Source organism: Penicillium canescens, assembly GCF_028828765.1.
Source record: "Penicillium canescens strain IBT 15451 chromosome Unknown utg000011l_segment0_segment0, whole genome shotgun sequence".
Classification (NCBI taxonomy): domain Eukaryota; kingdom Fungi; phylum Ascomycota; class Eurotiomycetes; order Eurotiales; family Aspergillaceae; genus Penicillium; species Penicillium canescens.
In genome coordinates this window covers 2,876,570-2,892,979 of record NW_026703973.1, presented here as the reverse complement: position 1 = coordinate 2,892,979, position 16,410 = coordinate 2,876,570, and the positions used below count along the sequence as shown (strand labels likewise).

At 49.6% G+C, this 16,410-nt stretch overlaps 8 protein-coding genes across 8 annotated transcripts; 4 read left to right on the top strand and 4 right to left on the bottom strand.

Moving 5' to 3' along the window:
* Positions 1–382: 382 nt before the first annotated feature.
* Positions 383–1,548, top strand: N7446_013815 (tellurite-resistance/dicarboxylate transporter family protein; the record flags this gene model as incomplete). Its single annotated transcript, XM_058522555.1, has 2 exons — positions 383–1,331; positions 1,382–1,548. The coding sequence occupies 2 exons, from the start codon at positions 383–385 to the stop codon at positions 1,546–1,548; spliced, it is 1,116 nt and encodes a 371-aa protein (XP_058366032.1).
* A 262-nt stretch (positions 1,549–1,810) lies between these two features.
* Positions 1,811–5,147, bottom strand: N7446_013814 (FAR11/STRIP family protein; the record flags this gene model as incomplete). The annotated part of the gene is made up of 6 exons (XM_058522554.1): positions 1,811–2,411; positions 2,489–2,620; positions 2,673–2,802; positions 2,854–2,990; positions 3,044–3,156; positions 3,204–5,147. 6 exons carry the CDS (start codon positions 5,145–5,147, stop codon positions 1,811–1,813), a joined length of 3,057 nt encoding a protein of 1,018 aa, XP_058366031.1.
* Positions 5,148–5,729: 582 nt separating this feature from the next.
* N7446_013813 (phosphatase PAP2 family protein) lies at positions 5,730–6,523 on the bottom strand (the record flags this gene model as incomplete). Its single annotated transcript, XM_058522553.1, has 3 exons — positions 5,730–6,181; positions 6,236–6,425; positions 6,476–6,523. The coding sequence occupies 3 exons, from the start codon at positions 6,521–6,523 to the stop codon at positions 5,730–5,732; spliced, it is 690 nt and encodes a 229-aa protein (XP_058366030.1).
* A 600-nt stretch (positions 6,524–7,123) lies between these two features.
* N7446_013812 (RBR-type E3 ubiquitin transferase) lies at positions 7,124–9,088 on the top strand (the record flags this gene model as incomplete). Its single annotated transcript, XM_058522552.1, has 1 exon — positions 7,124–9,088. One exon carries the CDS (start codon positions 7,124–7,126, stop codon positions 9,086–9,088), a length of 1,965 nt encoding a protein of 654 aa, XP_058366029.1.
* An 818-nt stretch (positions 9,089–9,906) lies between these two features.
* On the top strand, positions 9,907–11,287 carry N7446_013811 (FAD-binding oxidoreductase; the record flags this gene model as incomplete). The annotated part of the gene is made up of 2 exons (XM_058522551.1): positions 9,907–10,335; positions 10,385–11,287. 2 exons carry the CDS (start codon positions 9,907–9,909, stop codon positions 11,285–11,287), a joined length of 1,332 nt encoding a protein of 443 aa, XP_058366028.1.
* A 726-nt stretch (positions 11,288–12,013) lies between these two features.
* On the top strand, positions 12,014–13,588 carry N7446_013810 (uncharacterized protein; the record flags this gene model as incomplete). The annotated part of the gene is made up of 2 exons (XM_058522550.1): positions 12,014–12,130; positions 12,179–13,588. The coding sequence occupies 2 exons, from the start codon at positions 12,014–12,016 to the stop codon at positions 13,586–13,588; spliced, it is 1,527 nt and encodes a 508-aa protein (XP_058366027.1).
* Positions 13,589–13,921: 333 nt separating this feature from the next.
* On the bottom strand, positions 13,922–15,566 carry N7446_013809 (uncharacterized protein; the record flags this gene model as incomplete). The annotated part of the gene is made up of 2 exons (XM_058522549.1): positions 13,922–14,682; positions 14,738–15,566. The coding sequence occupies 2 exons, from the start codon at positions 15,564–15,566 to the stop codon at positions 13,922–13,924; spliced, it is 1,590 nt and encodes a 529-aa protein (XP_058366026.1).
* Positions 15,567–15,688: 122 nt separating this feature from the next.
* On the bottom strand, positions 15,689–16,344 carry N7446_013808 (uncharacterized protein; the record flags this gene model as incomplete). Its single annotated transcript, XM_058522548.1, has 4 exons — positions 15,689–16,015; positions 16,070–16,118; positions 16,172–16,179; positions 16,237–16,344. 4 exons carry the CDS (start codon positions 16,342–16,344, stop codon positions 15,689–15,691), a joined length of 492 nt encoding a protein of 163 aa, XP_058366025.1.
* Positions 16,345–16,410: the final 66 nt, after the last annotated feature.

The following is a 16,410-nucleotide window of genomic DNA, read 5'->3' as shown; positions in this document are numbered from 1 at the left end:
TACTGAGATTTCTACAAAATGTGACGAACAAGTGCACAAATATATTATTAAAAGAGGTTCAAAATCTCCTAGTTCAGATACACGACGTTTTTCCCTATGAAGCACGGGATCTTTAGGAACATTATCCGAGAAACAGGTTCTGGTTTGACTGTGGAGTTGCAACGTTTATTTTCGCGCAGCCCTGTTTTCCGAGATCCACTCGGTTTCTCCACTCGGGATGCCGAAACAAAAGAGGCCTTGAAACCTTGTGGGTCTTATACGCGGAGTGTTGTCCAAGATCTATCGAAGATCCGAAACTTGTCCAAGGCACAATGACCCACAATGTGATATCACTCTGTTCCATTTCCCACGACAAGATCACATCCCACCTCCCAACATCAAAATGAATCTTGATGGAAGAGTCACCCTCAAAGACCGAGTATGCCAGATCACATGGGGGTGGTACTCGTTGTCCATGGCTACTGGAGGCATCGCTGTCCTCCTCTACCGGACACCTCACCAATTTACCGGACTTGAGATCATCGGCAAAATTATCTATATTTTCAACCTCTTCCTCTTTCTCGCGATCACATCGTGCATGATTCTCCGATTCCTGGCCAAGCCAAGCGCTCTGAAGCAGTCATTCCAAAGCAGTCATGAAACCTACTTTGCACCGACATGCCTACTATCTATCGCAACCATCATCCTTGGAGCCGAAAGTTACGGAAATAGCTCCTGTGGCCCCTGGCTGCAAGTAGCCCTACGAATCGTCTTTTGGATCTACGTCGCGCTCTCCACACTCCTCGCTATATTCCACAACTGGTATTTATACTATTTGGCCATGGCCAAGCAGCAACCATTCCCAATAGTGCAACTACTGCCCTCTTTCCCAGCCATGCTGTCTGGCACTATCGCATCGTCTATTGCGGGCAGTCAACCACGAGAACAAGCACTGCCAATTCTCATTGGCGGCGTCACATTACAAGGCTTCGGCTTCATAATGTCTCTGCTCATATACGGGGAATACCAGTACTTTCTCGCCAGGCATGGTCTGCCAGAACCGTCCAAGCGACCTCAGATGTTCATTGCTGTCGGGCCGTGCAGCTTCACTGCTCTTGCGTTAATTGGAATGGCGAAGGAGGCGGTGGAAATCTTCTCTTTACGATATATCATTTCCTACGCTGATCCTGAGTCCGTTGGGAGTGTCGCCGTCAGCACTGGTGATATTGCCATGGTGATTGCCTCTTTCTTCGCCATCTTTGTTTGGACTATGGCGTTCTTTCACTTTTGTATCGCTCTTATTAGTGTTTTGGCCTCGGCTGGAATCTTTGGAGGGAGGGAGCCCCTGGCACGTCAGTTGTGTATTGGTCGATGGTATTCCCCAACACAGGGTTTATTATAGCGACGATTAGTATCGGGCAGGTGTTGCAGTCTGAAGGTATTCTCTGGGTTTCGTCCGTTATGACTGTATTGCAAGTCGCAATGTGGTTGGGTGTGGGCGGTGCTACCATACTTGGGATTGCGAGACGTCAGATATTATGGCCAGAAGATGACAAGAGAAGTGCCTAAAATAGAGGACGACTCCATTAAGAACTGAGAAACCAATTCAAATTATGCAAGGATAGGCGCAAAAGCTAAGTTTGTTCAGAGTCTAGAACACATGACACAACATGAATGTATTCCAACCGCCGTCTATGTCTGGTTGCTGGGGCACACATAGACTGCCTAGGTACAATTGGACTATGAACTGTCATCAAAACGCACACCGACACTGCGGGTATATGCAATTCATTGATCTCATCTTCATGCAGAGACATTACCAAAAAGCCGACTACGGCCATCCTTCCATGGGCAGAGGCACACCTTCCCACTCAGTCCCATTAACAAACTGACCCGCCATATCCTGATCATCCCCAGAACCACCAAGCATGTCATCAGCAAATCCCCAACCCATAGACTCAAGCTCTCGGACGAAGAAATCGCGCTCTTCTTCCATCATCGATGTACCCTCATTGCCACCCATGACATCCTTGTACTGGCGCAGATGCCACCAGTGGGTTAGACCGCGCAAAGCTTGTTCCAGGGGTAATGCCTCTTCGACCTCGGCATCGACGTCTGAACCGGCGAGCCAGTCGTCGCGGAGCTCGGGGCGGCAGTAGAGATAGATAGCGGTGATGACGCGCATGTTACCCTGTCTCCATTTCCGGCCACAGTACGGGACCTGTGATTTAAACAGCTTGAGGGTGTAGTTGCGGAGATGCGGGTCTGGGATCTTGAGGCCCTTGCGGAGGATGTTGCTGGACTTGTACTGCACAAGCAGGAGACAGCGGTGTGCCTTATTGCGTGTGATCTTTTGCATCACGTGCAGATAGTTGATGGAGGAGAAGAAATTGCGAAAGGAGAAGATCGTGATTGGCTCCTTGGGGGAGGCGCTGTTGGGTAGCCGAGTTCGTCGACTTCAGGGCGGGTGTGGCTATTGAATATATCGGCGACTGAATCTTCCTCGGACAGCCCGCGCATCAGGTTGGGGCGATGCCGAGAGATTGGAGGTGGCATGGCCTCGTCTTCGCTCTCGGTGTCTCCGCCCGAGTTATCATCGCTATCCTGGGCGTCTGTGTTACTCGCGCAGAAGTGGAAGAACCTGGTACATGTTAGGGACTGCCGCGCTGGTTGATGGTGATCGGGCAACTTACGACAAGTCTTCACGATCATTCTTTTGTGCAACGACCTGATCGACGTCTTGGTGGGCGAACATCTTGAGGATCAGAGGGAGATAGTTGGAGTCGAGTAGAAGCTGGGTCATATATTCGAATTTCAAAATATCTTTAGAGGTCAGTTATGTGTTTGGGAGTCAATTAGGCCGAGGAAACTCACGAGATCTCTTGAACCACTTCAAAAGAAGCACCAGAATTCCAGAGACTGCCTTTCCGGTGATCTCGCGAAGTCTGATATTATCAAGTTCATCGATAGACGCGTCAGAGAAGAGATCATGTGAGCCGTTCATTCCATTGCTGGATCGTATGTTAGATCCCATCCAAACCCTGCTGGGGTTCATCGACCTCACCTTATGTTCTGGCTGTTGTAGCTGCCGGCTTGGCTGACCACCGAACTGACATTCGTCAAAATAATCTTCAAGAAAACTATCGTGATAGATTGAAGATAGGACAAGGTTTGGCCCTGCATGTTGTTAGATCATGTCATATTCAGCAGGTAATATCACGCACGTAGAAATGCTCAACAGCATCCAGGCGCCGCTGGATATCAGGATCATCTGTCTCCTTCTGCTCGGATTTAGCATCAGGCGTCTCTTCGCCTTCTGAGAGATCCAAATGTTCAAAATCATCCGATAGATCGGCGTCAGGGAAGTGGGCAGCATCCTCAGCATTCCAACCACGATCGTATATCATGAAATTTTCGCGTTCCTGCCAAAGTTGTCTGATAGCACGAGTCATCTTCACGTGCGTGGAGAAGAGCCTTCCAGCTTCAATGATCGATGCAGGAACATCACTGCCTTCCCAACGCTTGCCAACCAACGTATCCTGACGTTCTGTGGTGCCTTTCCCGCCGATACTGTTACTTGAGTCATCCAATGGAGGGTACATAAAAGGGAAGTTTTGGTTGGTTTGGTAATTCTGTTTCTTTCCGGCTTTGCCTCCTGGGCCGACAGGCGACGGTGGTGGGGATGGTGCCGGGGTTGCGATGTGAACAGACTGCTGGAGAATAGAGCCATTGCCGCCAGCAACTGATGGACCAACGCCACAGAATATGCCATTCGATGAGTTCATCTTGATCGCGTTGTGTGGAAGAGGAGGGAGAATAGAGTTGTTGTCCAATTCCAAAGGAACCGCGAGTGGGGGAGGGTTGTAAGCCGGGTATTTCGATGTGATTTCTTGGCGGAAGACGTGGTAGTCCAAGGGAGAGGCGTGGAGGAATGGAGTCCGGCGCTTGGTATCATCTCTATTGGCTGAATGGAAAGGCTCCAGAACGTCTTTGGCTCGCTTTAGGTCATCAACCCCTCCGAAAACAAGGAGGAGCGATTTCCAGAGCAAAAGAAGAATTCTGGTAAGCGGGATATTGGCAGATTCATCCCAACGTAGTCGGGCGATGATTTCAACAATAGAGACCAGCAGATTCGGGTTTGAGTCAATCAATGTATCGCGAATGGGACTGCACCCAGTGCAACACGCCTCTTGCCGGCGGCCCACTTCCACGACAAAGTACAAACTTGTGAGGAGCAGATTTGCTTCACGCTCCGGGGCAGTGATGTCACCGGGATTGAGTCGCTCGTGCTCCATGCCATTGACGTCCGTCCCAAGGTTGGAGCGAGTTTTGTCGAAGAGTCGACACATGTATTCAATCAGGGCTGTCACTCCAGAACATTGCTGGAGGAGGGAGACATTGTCTTCGATCCAATCGATCTGCAAAGATTTCCATGGAGGAGCTTCAGTCGACGTGTGAGATCTCTCCGGTGATGGGTAACCCGGAGCCACCTTTCCACCAGTGATGCCCCAAATTCCAGTCAGCAGGTAACAGATGGTTTCAAGTGCTTCCAGTCGTACTGCGACATCGTCATGCTGCAGGCCGCCGAGTATCTGAGATACAAATGTGCGGCGAACATCTTGTGATACGTCAAGCCAAGATGTCAGCGTGGCTATCTTGCTTTGCTGACGAAAGACATTCCATTTCTGGTTGAAGGTGGCCTTGGTCCCCATGAGCATGACACGATCGAAGTCATTATACTGGAACCACTCTTCCAGTTCATCGGGAAAAGGCTGGGCATCGGCGTATTCAAATGCATAAGCTGGCTGCTCAATCTTGGGCATATCATGCACGAGTCTGCGCAGCTGGGATAGACTCAATGAGTCCGTGGGCTGGCCTGGGTTCTCCTGAACCGGAGCCGGAGGTGGTGGCTGCAAAGGTGGCGGAGGAGCAGAGCTCTCACGGCGGAGTTCTGGCCTTTTCGTGGGCTTTTCGGGTGCAGACGGCGTCATCTCTGCGGTGGGTGCGGCCTGAGACGCCTGTTCCTGGCGAAGCCCCTCAGCCACCTCCTCCATGAGCTGATCATCTGAGACGGGCGAGATATCAGTCCCAGTTTGGTCGATCTCATCGGCCTTGACAATGTGGTGCTCTTCCATTGTGGAGTCACGGGTATCAGATGGGCCGTCCATCCCGGGAGGTCTGGCGACTCTGGGTTTCTGAAAGGCAACTCTTGTGGATCGCCAGATCGGGTGTATTTACACTCCAGGCATCAGCCAAGCCAGTGACGAGTGATATGTGTAGAGTTCAGCTCGCCTCATACAAGTAAATCATTACACATTCCAATTCGTCACGTCCAAAGCAAGCGATGCGAATTTGAGTTGCGGTGTTGATTTCTGGGAGGGTGGCACGTGACCTGGCGCAATGTTTACACGCCACAGGCACTATCGGACGCTCCACGAGAGATTCCATAGGAGCTCGAATGCTCCCTCGCGTGCTTGAAATTCTGGAAAGTTCAAGTTATGAAGTATTCTATAAATCGCCTTAGGAAACCCCCTACATCCCTAGAAACACCTCTATAAAATGGCAAATTTGTGGCGGTGAGAAAGGCGGTAACTTCACCTGCTCGTCTCTTGCATCTCACGCGAACATTGGGACTTCGAGATTGGATTTAAATTAATAGCTATGTATGCGACAAATGCGACAAATGTACAGGCTGATGCGCGTTCTTTCTACAAAATCGGGGTATACACAAGATGAATCGAGCTCTGTCCTTAGGCCGTCTTCTTTTCACTACCGCGACGCTTCAATCTCCGAGCTTCCCATCGTTGCCAGCCGGCCTCGGCCAGGTCTTCACTTACCACGAGATCACGAATCCTCACAAACCGAGACACGGTCAATTCCATGGCCCATTCAATCCAGCCGGAGCTTCGTAGCACGCTGGTGAACATGAACCAGACACAAGCACAGGTGAAACCGGCGGCACAGCCAGCCAGGACTTGTCTCGGGGTGTGGTAGTTGAGGTAGATACGACTGGCAGAGACACCGGCGGCGCCCATGCAAAGGGCTAGCATGACTAGGACGCGGAGGAGGACGGCAACGTTGGGGTAGGAGCTGGCGGAAGCTTGGCTATGACGGAAGAGGAGGAAGAAGGTCAGGTAGACGGAAAAGAAGGTCATGAACTGGGCGTGCGAGGATGGCATGCCGTAGCCCTTGCCAAACATTTCTGTAACAGTCAGTCAGTTTGAGGTCCTCGGAGGTCCCGGCCATCACCACTTACCCTTCGGTCGCTCTTCTTTAATGAAACGCTTAAGGGCAAAGTTGAGAGCTTCACAGGCCATCTGGCCAGCAAACATGAGAATCACCTCTACCTCTCTGGTTGACCAGACCAATGTTGCGTAGGATACACATAATGCCTGTGGGATCAAGGCCAACCAGGCTGAAACGAAGGACAGCTGGTCCTCGGGGTTCTAGGTATGTTAGCATTGGCTAATATAGGGATTAACGCGGGGAGACACACGTAATGGACATGAGTCAAGGACAGAGAGGCGAGTGGAGTGTCCCCCATGGTGGAAATATAGTAGAAAGAGTGAAGTGGAAAGAGAGAGAGAAGTGAAGTACAGTCGAAGCCGGGAGATGTTCAGGGTCTGGGACAGGGTAAATCCGGTCCGTGATAAGAGATACAAAGCCCAACGGCGGGGACTTTTCTCAGGCATCGAGTGGGATCCCACTTTCTTTTCTCTTCCTTTTCTCTGTCTGTTCTTTATAGCATTTCATTTTTCAAACCATGACGCAGCTGCTCTCGCCATATTCTCCCGATTTCTTGTTACATCATTTACTAGACCCCTCCCGCTCTGCCGAACAGTGGCCTCAAATACTCGGGGCGCCGTGAACTACTCTGGTTGGTTTACCACTGGATCTCAGTCGCATCGCTGATTCGAAGTGTTCCTGCAGGAGATTCCGCATTTCTGCCCGACCCTGACACTTCACTCCGATCTGTCGCCACACAATATTTCTTTTCGCCGCCTGCCATGGCCTTCCTGTGCTAAGACATATTGTGGGAGACATATACGGTCTCCGAATTGAAACACAAAGCTTTAACGGAATATCACCACATCCCAACTTAAAGTCGACAGAAATCCCGGCGAATCGGTTTCATCCGGCCAAAATGACTGAACTAGAGTGCGCCGAGGATGACCGCTCCGTCGAGCTGTCGTCCATCGCCGCCATCTTCCCGGAAATTCAGATACAACCTGGGTCACCCTTTAAAGCCGCGCTTGAACTGCCAGTTGTCCCATCGTCGCCAATCTCGGTCTGTTTTCAACAGCCAGTCGATCCTGCACTCAACGCAACCATTACCCCTCCGACTTCCTTGGATGAATCCAAAGGAGAACTCGACCAGCCGCCTGTCAAGGACGTCCATATCCTAACATATCTACCTCCTCTCAGCCTCGAGATCGAACTGCCCGAAGGCTACCCTATCGAGAAACCACCAATCGTCCATCTTACGACCGTTTCATCATGGCTGCCTGCCTCGGTTATCGACCGTTTATCTGACGACTGCCGCCGACTCTGGGAAGAATGTGGAAATGATCTCGTCGTTTATACCTATATTGATCACCTCCAACAGCTGGCAGAGACAACATTCGATATTCAATCCGCATCGGGAGAAGTGTGCTTATCGCGGGATCTGAAAGTGGCGCTATTGGACTTCAATATAAAAGCGGAACAAGAAAAGTTTGAACAGGGAACTTTTGAATGCGGAGTTTGCCTCGAACCAAAGAAGGGTGCGCTTTGCCATCGATTGCTGCGCTGCTCCCACGTTTTCTGCGTCGGTTGCCTGCAAGACTTCTACGGAACCTGCATCCAGGAGGGTGATGTAGATAGTGTGAAATGCATGGCACCGGACTGCGAGTACAACAAGAGACTTCCAGCACAGGGCGACGGCCAGACGCCACCCCGCAAAAAGCGCGATCCTAGTATTGGACCTAGCGAGCTCCTTCAGATACCGTTGCCTCCGGAAGCAGTTCAGCGATACGTTTTTCTCAAGCGCAAGAAGAAGATAGAAGCCGATAAGAACACCGTCTACTGTCCTCGAGAATGGTGCCAGGGAGCAGCACGATCCAAGCGTCACCCAAAACCGGAAGACCCAATGACCGACGATTTGGAAGTTTCCGATGATGAAGATGGATTTGATCCTCTCGGCCCCGAAGACCAACTGCCTCCAATGGCAGAACGCGTGGCCATCTGTGAAGACTGCAACTACGCCTTTTGCTCTGTCTGCAAAAAAGGCTGGCACGGAGAACTAATACGATGCTACCCACGGCGCGCAGGCGAGAAAACAGAAGAAGAAAAGGCAACCGAGGAGTATTTGCGGCTATACACTTCTCCTTGTCCCACCTGCAATGTGCCCTGCCAGAAACAAATGGGCTGCAACCATATGCGTTGTTTCCAGTGCGATACTCATTTCTGTTACCTATGCTCAAGCTGGCTGTCCGCCGACAATCCATATCAACACTTCAACACCTTAGAGAGCAAATGCTACAACCGGCTGTGGGATTTGGAAGGTGGCGATGGTATCAATCCAGACGGAGCCGAAGCACTCCACCGCATCCCCGAAGCGCTTCTAGTTTTCGACGATCCACCACCAGCAATCATCCATGAGGAGGCTGAAGAGAGCGACGAGGATCGCCCTGCATTCGAATTCGACAACGATGAAGACGACCTGCACGGCCACCGGCATCCACCTCCACCAGCCCCAGTCCCACCCCGCGTCAATGCCGGTGGCCGACGACCCGGTCGACGCGATCATGCAGCGGCCCGTGCCGCAGCAGCCGAACGCCGAGCCCAAGCTCGCGCTATGGCCGAAGTAAGACACCGCAACAACCGAGACGAGCCCCGGAGGCCTGTCCGATGGGCGGATATTCCTCCAGCTCCTCAAAATCCACAAGGACCTCTGGGTTATCTCGGCCCGCCCCTTGATGACGAACACGAGCCTATTGCATGGGAAAATAACCACCCTGGCCAACGACAGGAAGACGAGGCTCGTGCTGGCCTCCAGCGCTTTCTAGCTCTCGTGCAAAACGACCGCGAGGATGAATGGGATAGCGATGAGTTGAACGATGACTTTTGAAATTACGATTCGATGTTTACAAGCTACATCACAACGATACAAGGAAATTCTGTTCAGCGGATTTCCCAAAAAGCGTCATAATGAGATTGATGCATGTGACGACGATTATGCCTTTCTTTGACTCCTCTATTTAGCTATTTTACGTACCTTCGGGGTATTTACTGCCTCCCAATTTTCCTCTTTTGGTTTCGTTTACCCTACATAACGTTACTTCTCAGCACACTTCGTGTATCCTTCTAGTGTCTTATATCTGGCCATCATATTCATCCTTGATTCCCGCACAGATACTTTCTTCCTCGATGTGTCCTTGATTAAATTATGTTTATAGTTCGACGTTTCCATATGACACCAAGTGTATATTCGCAATCTATCATTTGTTTATTTGAATTTAGCTTCCCAATCTTCAACTTTTTGTTCCAGACTTGGTTGGTTACGTGTAGACCTACACATGAGACGGTTAGAACGCAGGAATTAGCAATAGGTCTTCATTCTCCACTCAGCTTTGTAACTCGCACTGTGTTATTCGGCCATTAGTTTTAGTATTGCGCGTCTCATAAATATGTGTATGTGGATCTTCAATACATAATTACAACATACTAGAATCCGCGTGCTATGACGTACCCGGATATGTTACCCTTCGTTGTTCACTGACAAGACATTGAAAAAGAAAGACTATACAAATATTAGGTTGCAGCGTATCAGGCACCATTGCAGGATCTTGCAGCAAAGTGCGTGTGCAAAGAGTGCAAAATTGGCAGGCGCTTAATAACCTCTATCTGAGTTGATTCCCAATCTTAATCCACCCCGCATCCTACATCATGCACATCATATGGCGAGACTCCAGTGACAGCAAAACCTACGAACAAGCACGAGTGAAGAATGTCTTCAATCTTGATCGCCCTAAATACTTTCCACGTGCTGTAGTCACAGCAACATGCGCAAAAGATGCAATTGCCGCGGTGAAAATAGCACAGCAGGAAGAGTGTCAACTCGCTGTGAGGTCAGGAGGGCATTCAACCCCTGTCTGGAGTCTACAAGAACACTCGATCCTATTGAACATGGGAAGCTGGAAAGAGATCATCGTGGACACCAAGTCAAACACAGCCAAAGTGACGACAAGCGTTACAGGACAAGAATTGAATCGATATCTACAAACGCAACATGGCCTTATGTTCCCTGCCGGGCATTGTCCGGATGTTGGACTCGGAGGGTTTATGCTTCAAGGAGGCCAGGGATGGAATTGTCGAGTATGTCGTTCTTCTTCTGTCCATCCACTGCGTTACTAATAGGTCCTAGAACTGGGGATGGGCTGCCGAGAAGCTACTCGCCGTGGAAGTGGTGACAGCTCAGGGAGAGTCGTTGCTCTGCAATAAAGAACAGCATCAAGACCTCTACTGGGCTGCCCGCGGAGCAGGGCCATTCTTCCCGGCAATCGCGACTATATTCCACTTGCAACTTTTACCATATCCTGTTGGATTTCGATCCTCGGGATATATCTATCCGGTCAAGATGTACCGCCAGGCCTTCGACTGGGTTCAATCTGTTGTTCCAACCGCTGATCAAGACACCGAGATCGTCATGGTGGCATTCCATTCCGAACCCGATCGCGAGGTATGCTTTAAGGTTCATTTCATCACCATGAAAAGTAGCATTGCAGAAGCCGAGGCTGCCCTGATGAAATTGCATACCGGCCGCCCTCCTGGAACACTATCAGAGTGGGTGTGTCAAGAGGAAAGTCTGGAGAACCTCCATCAAGGCCAAGCATTGGCAAGTCCGAAATCTCTTTACTATTACACGGACAATGCCTTCATTGGTGAAGGAGCTAAAGTGACAGAGTTGCTAGAAGAAGGCTTTCTCAGTATCCCCCCTGGGAAATCGTGGGCATTCTGGTCTCCGATGTATCCATACAGTGAACGAGTTGTCTCAGACATGACAATGATCGTGCCATCAACCCACTACTTCTCAATGTATAGTATTGCTGAAAGCGAAGATCTGGCTCCGCAATGCAGGACGTGGGTGGAGGGTACTATGGCTGGGATTAGGAAGTATGCCGTGGGTTCATACTTGGGCGAAAGTGATTTCAATACTTCGCCTGAGTGGTATTGGGGTGCACGCAATGCCCGACGCCTTGAACAAGTGCGCCAGACGTGGGACCCGAGTTCTTTGTTTTGCTCTGTGCATAAACTCTCAAGGAAATAGAGAACGAGATATACACTTCTTCTTAAACGTAATATGTCTAGGGGGGCCTTTAAGAGATTCGATCACTACTATCGAAACTTCTATGGTGCCCATTTGCGAAACAAGTTAGCTGGCCCTTGTTTCTTCTATTTTGCCTACGCGGAGTCTTCTTAATCGCTTTCTTCTCCTATCGATCGGCTATTAGATCGGTATCGATCTAATATTGGTTTATAAAATAGCAATTTATCTACTTACTTAGAGATTTTATACGTCCGAAATAATGAACTCTTAGCAAAATTATACTCCCGAGGTCCCGTGACGGGTTCTATAGTAGTCTGCAGGTAAATTTCCCAAGCCTAGAAAGGTACAATCAGATGCATTGATCAGTTCGTCGAGGACTTCTTTCAGAAGGACCCTTACTTCAATAGCCCCTGTCAAGCTCTCTGGGCTCGGGTTTCCGTCGCCTTATTTTGAGAAAACAAACGAGATTCAAGGCTTCCAGAATTACCCGGCACATTCATTGCTGCATCTATGTCACGCCAAATGTCGCTACAGGATTAGGGTTAGTTTCGGACTGCTCAGGGACGCTATTGCTCGAACGTATGAGACTAAACTAGGCTGCTATATAATATCTCCGATCGGACTCCGCGTCAGCAAATCATATAAATGAGGGGCTCACTTTGTAGACGGAATTCAGCTTTCAGATTCTGTTACAATTCTCGTATAGATACACTTATGAACACTGCAATGTCTCAGTCCCCTTTGAACATCGAGTTCGATAAATTGGTCGAAGAATTGTTGCAGACATGGCATGTCCCAGGTCTTGCAATTGCAGTGATTAATGGTGCTTCTACATATTCCAAGGTAAGCCGCGATATCTCTCTCACGGCACCAGTACTTAGACATTACTAGGGCTATGGACTGGCTGTTCTTCCTGATGTCCCGGTTACACCTGAGACAGTCTTCTTTACAGCTAGCACAACCAAATCATTCACAGCTGCTAGCGTATCACTGCTGATAGATGACGCCGCATTAAATCAATCTACAGAGCAGATTCCGTCAGGTCTCTCATGGACTGCGACCATCTCCTCTGTCGTACCAGAGGACTTCGTCTTACATGATGAATATTCAACATCCCACGTTACCTTCGAAGATGCCTTGAGCAACAGAACCGGTCTTCCAGACCATCTCAAAAGCTTCAGGCCAAAGACAACATCTCTTCGAGAAGGCATTCGATCTCTCAGACACCTTCCGCTCGCCGCAGAGATGCGTTCCAAGTATCTATACAGCAGTTACATGTTCTCCGCAGTCTCATATGCGATCGAAAAAATAACAGGTACCAGACTAGGGGAATTTATGAGAGAGAGAATATGGTCTCCTCTAGATATGACACGCACATACTGGACACCACAAGAAGCAAAAGCAGCAGCAAGCTCCGGAACAACCCTAGCCCACGGCTACGCATGGAACGCATCAATAGAGAAATACACCGAAGAACCAATCCCCGACTTCCCAGTCGTATCAGGCGCCGGCGCAATAATCAGCAATGTTCTCGATTACACGAAATGGCTGCGGTGCATGATGACCCAGTCATCTCCAATAAGTCCCGCCCACCACGCAACACTCATCGAACCACGCATCCACTATCCACAGCAGGCCACAAATCCATTCACGGCTCCGCATTCCTATGCCCTCGGGTGGAGGATTGATAGTTATCGGGGCCAGCGCGTGGTCTGGCATACAGGAAGCTGGATTGGATACGGCTCAACGATGATGTATCTACCTAATCTCCAATGGGGATTGGTTCTCATGGGTAACACGACTGGTACGAGTAATTGCATGCAGACTGCTTTGTATATGCATCTGCTAGACGACCTTCTTAGTACGCCAGCCTCTGACCGAATCGATTGGTCGGCGGAGCTTCTGCAGCGTCGGGATCGGAGGAGAGTGGATAATGGTAATGCGTTGGGTCGACTCTATCCTGATTTACCTTGTCCGGTAGACCCGCCTTTGCTTTCGCTTTGGGCCTATGCTGGGCGATATCATCATGCTGGGTATGGAGATATGGACTTTGAGCTGTGTGGAAATGCACTCGTTGCCTCGCGGCTTCTTTATGAAGTCTCCATGGTGATTCGGATGACTCATGCTACTGGGGAGTTCTGGATAGCGAAATTGGAAATTGTGAACCAGGATCCGCGCGATCAAGAAATTGTTAGGGCGAGGTTTCAGGTCACGGAGTACGGGATCGCAGGACGGGTTGGGTTGGATTTGGAGCCTGCGCTTCAAGGTCAGATGATATGGTTTGAAAGGATAACACCATAGTGTTCGCTATAGCGTCCAATACTCGATCATGGTGGGATGAGTGATAATAAGGTTGTTGGAAAACTTTGTGAGGAGCCAATCAGGCTGAAACTGTTAGAGCCTCAATTAGATGCGCAAGTTGAGGTTGAAATCGTGATGGGAATGATTGTCTTCCTCCGGCAGCATTGATAATTCATCACAAAGGACCAAATTAACATGTAGACTTCGTATGGCTCGATTAAGTACACATGCAATTGTACAATTGGGCGCCAACAGGTGGATCTGACGGTTTTCGGTAAACAATGTAAACAACGGTTCTTTTACAATGCGATCAGCAGTCTCCCAATACTATGATCATTTCCTCCAGTTATGCCAGAACTCATAGCTCATGACAGTATGATCGCAGAACATCAGAAGGAGCCTGTAATGTCGGGATGGGTGCGATCCATGCCAGGTCTCATGGGGTTGATACACATCGGAGGCGTGGGCATGGATTTCAGGAAGTGTGAGATTCGGACGACCATCGAACATGTTCCGAGCACGATTGCTAGTTTGAGATCCTTGTTCTCGTGTGGAGTCATTCTGGCCAGCAGGTGTAGACTTGGTGAAGGAAGCATCTTTGGAAGTAGTGGTGGCTGAATCGTCGCCTGACTGATCATCGTTATCAGGGTTCAGTATGCGGTAGTTGAATTCGAGCCATTCGTTAGGATCGACATCCCTAGGGATACAGGGTACATCTGGCGGGATCTCGAATCCTGGCATAGGGCTCACAGCGATGCCAAGAAGAGGAACCATAGGTCGTTCATCGGCCATTTCCTGTGTAAAGAAAGGGACAATCCAGTCGAGGCGGAAGGAAACGCCAATTTCCTCCTGCCAGGTAATGGTAATGATAGCAACACGGCCTTTTTGGGATGCAGCGACAACAATCCCAAGTTCAGGGACATACTTGACCATGTTGAAGCGATCACAGGCAGCGTTAATCTCCTCATTCATGTAGGAGCGTTGCCAAAGAGGTGCTTTGCAGAGCGTTTGAAATTCGGCGTCAAGTGGGTATGGAGCCAAACAGATATCACGCTCGGAGAAATGTAGGAGGGGGAAGAATCGAGGTTTAGATGCTAAGATCATGGTCAGCACGGTTAGAAAGTGCATGGATGCTCGTTCTTGACGTACGATGAACGGGGATGCGCTCCAGAGTCGGTAGGTCATTTTCCTCAAGAACTGGTGGCACAAGAAGTTCGAATGGGTGGACGTCAGAATTTTTGTTGTCTTCTTCAATCAAATCGGTAATAGGAGGTGTTGCACGGAGCCATACACGGGGCGTAGTGTTGTCCAGGTCAGTTTGAGAGTCTCCACAAACTTGTGGGAGATCTTGCTGTGAACTTGAATAATGGGGTCGAGAGTCAGGCCCAACAAAGCAATCGGGCGAGAATATATCCTCGGGCAGGGGTCTGTGAGTCACAGAAGACCTAGAAAGCCTGAGAGCAAGGGCCACTGACATTTCGCTGATCTGGTCCATTGCAGTCGTTACATTGAGTATCATCCGATTCCGCATCATTTTCGGTATTGGTTGACATCCACATGCATCAATTTTCAGACTGTGTCGTTGAACTCTGCGCGGGTCTATGGGCAAGACAAACCATCCCCTCTGCGGAGGGTTGTTGTGCGGATTTCCAAGATAGGACATCTGGATGGGGCTCAAGTCGTCCCAGACCCTCCATACAACGACCCGGTTGAAAATGTCAGTGCTAACCATCCACAAGCCATTCGGGTCCAAATCAAAGTTGGCAAATGATACGCAAGGAATGTTTTCGAAATGACCTTTGTAGCTCATCCGCAAGTTCCGTTTGCGGTGATTGGGCATTTGGTGTTTGATCGCATTGAGGTGATCCAATTTGTTGACTTTGACCCAGATTTGCTCTTCTCCTTCATCGTCTCCCGATTCCATATTATGAGAAGGGCTTGGGTCGCTATCTTCACGCTCTGGTGCAAGGTCCACCATGGCAAAAGCAAAAACCGTGATATTGCCGGTGTTTGAGCTCACGGCAATCAGACGGGCGAACTTATGAGTTGCCAAGCCCCAAGCACTCTTCTGGACATACTCTGCGAAGAAAGGTTTTATTCCTATCCCATCAAACGGTCTTTTTGTCCGAATTCTGCGCACTGATTAATTTCTGAAAAAATAGCCTCGACGTTGTAGCCAGTGACGTTGCCAGAGTCCGTCGCCAGTAGCAAAACTTCGTCGACTCCCAAATCATCCACAATGATATGGTTTATGATATGAGGTGCCGACGGGTCAATGTAGCCAGCCGCCTGGGGCTGCTTCATCACTGGGTGGATGATCATTTCTGGTTGGACACCGAGAAGCTGTCGGGATCCTTTCGGGATCCATACGTATATATCGCAGCCATAAGCCACAAATAACAGGTTTCGACGTTGCGAGAGTGCAGCCTGTTCGAAGTTAATGGGAAGATCAAATCAACATGCGCCTTGGTAGGTACTCACCAAGTTACATCTCCATGTAGCTATATCCGGACCGTGATTGTCTCCTCTCCTTCGTGCCAGTTAGCTAAATATCATTGGCGCAATGTATCCTAGAACACCAACCTAGGAAACTAGCGCAAGTCAGTTCATAGCTCTCACGTGAGGTCCTTCCAGACAAAGGAACGTACTCGCTGCTCCTGGGTTTCAACATTCAGGGCCTTGAGATTAGGCCTTATCTGTTCAAGGCGTTGTTGAAAGCTTGCGGGACCTGGATCCTTGATATGAGGGGAAGCCATTGCGACAGGCTAAGGGCGGTTGTCCGCAATTGCGGAGCGAAGAGAAGAGTACTTCCTCGGGTATGA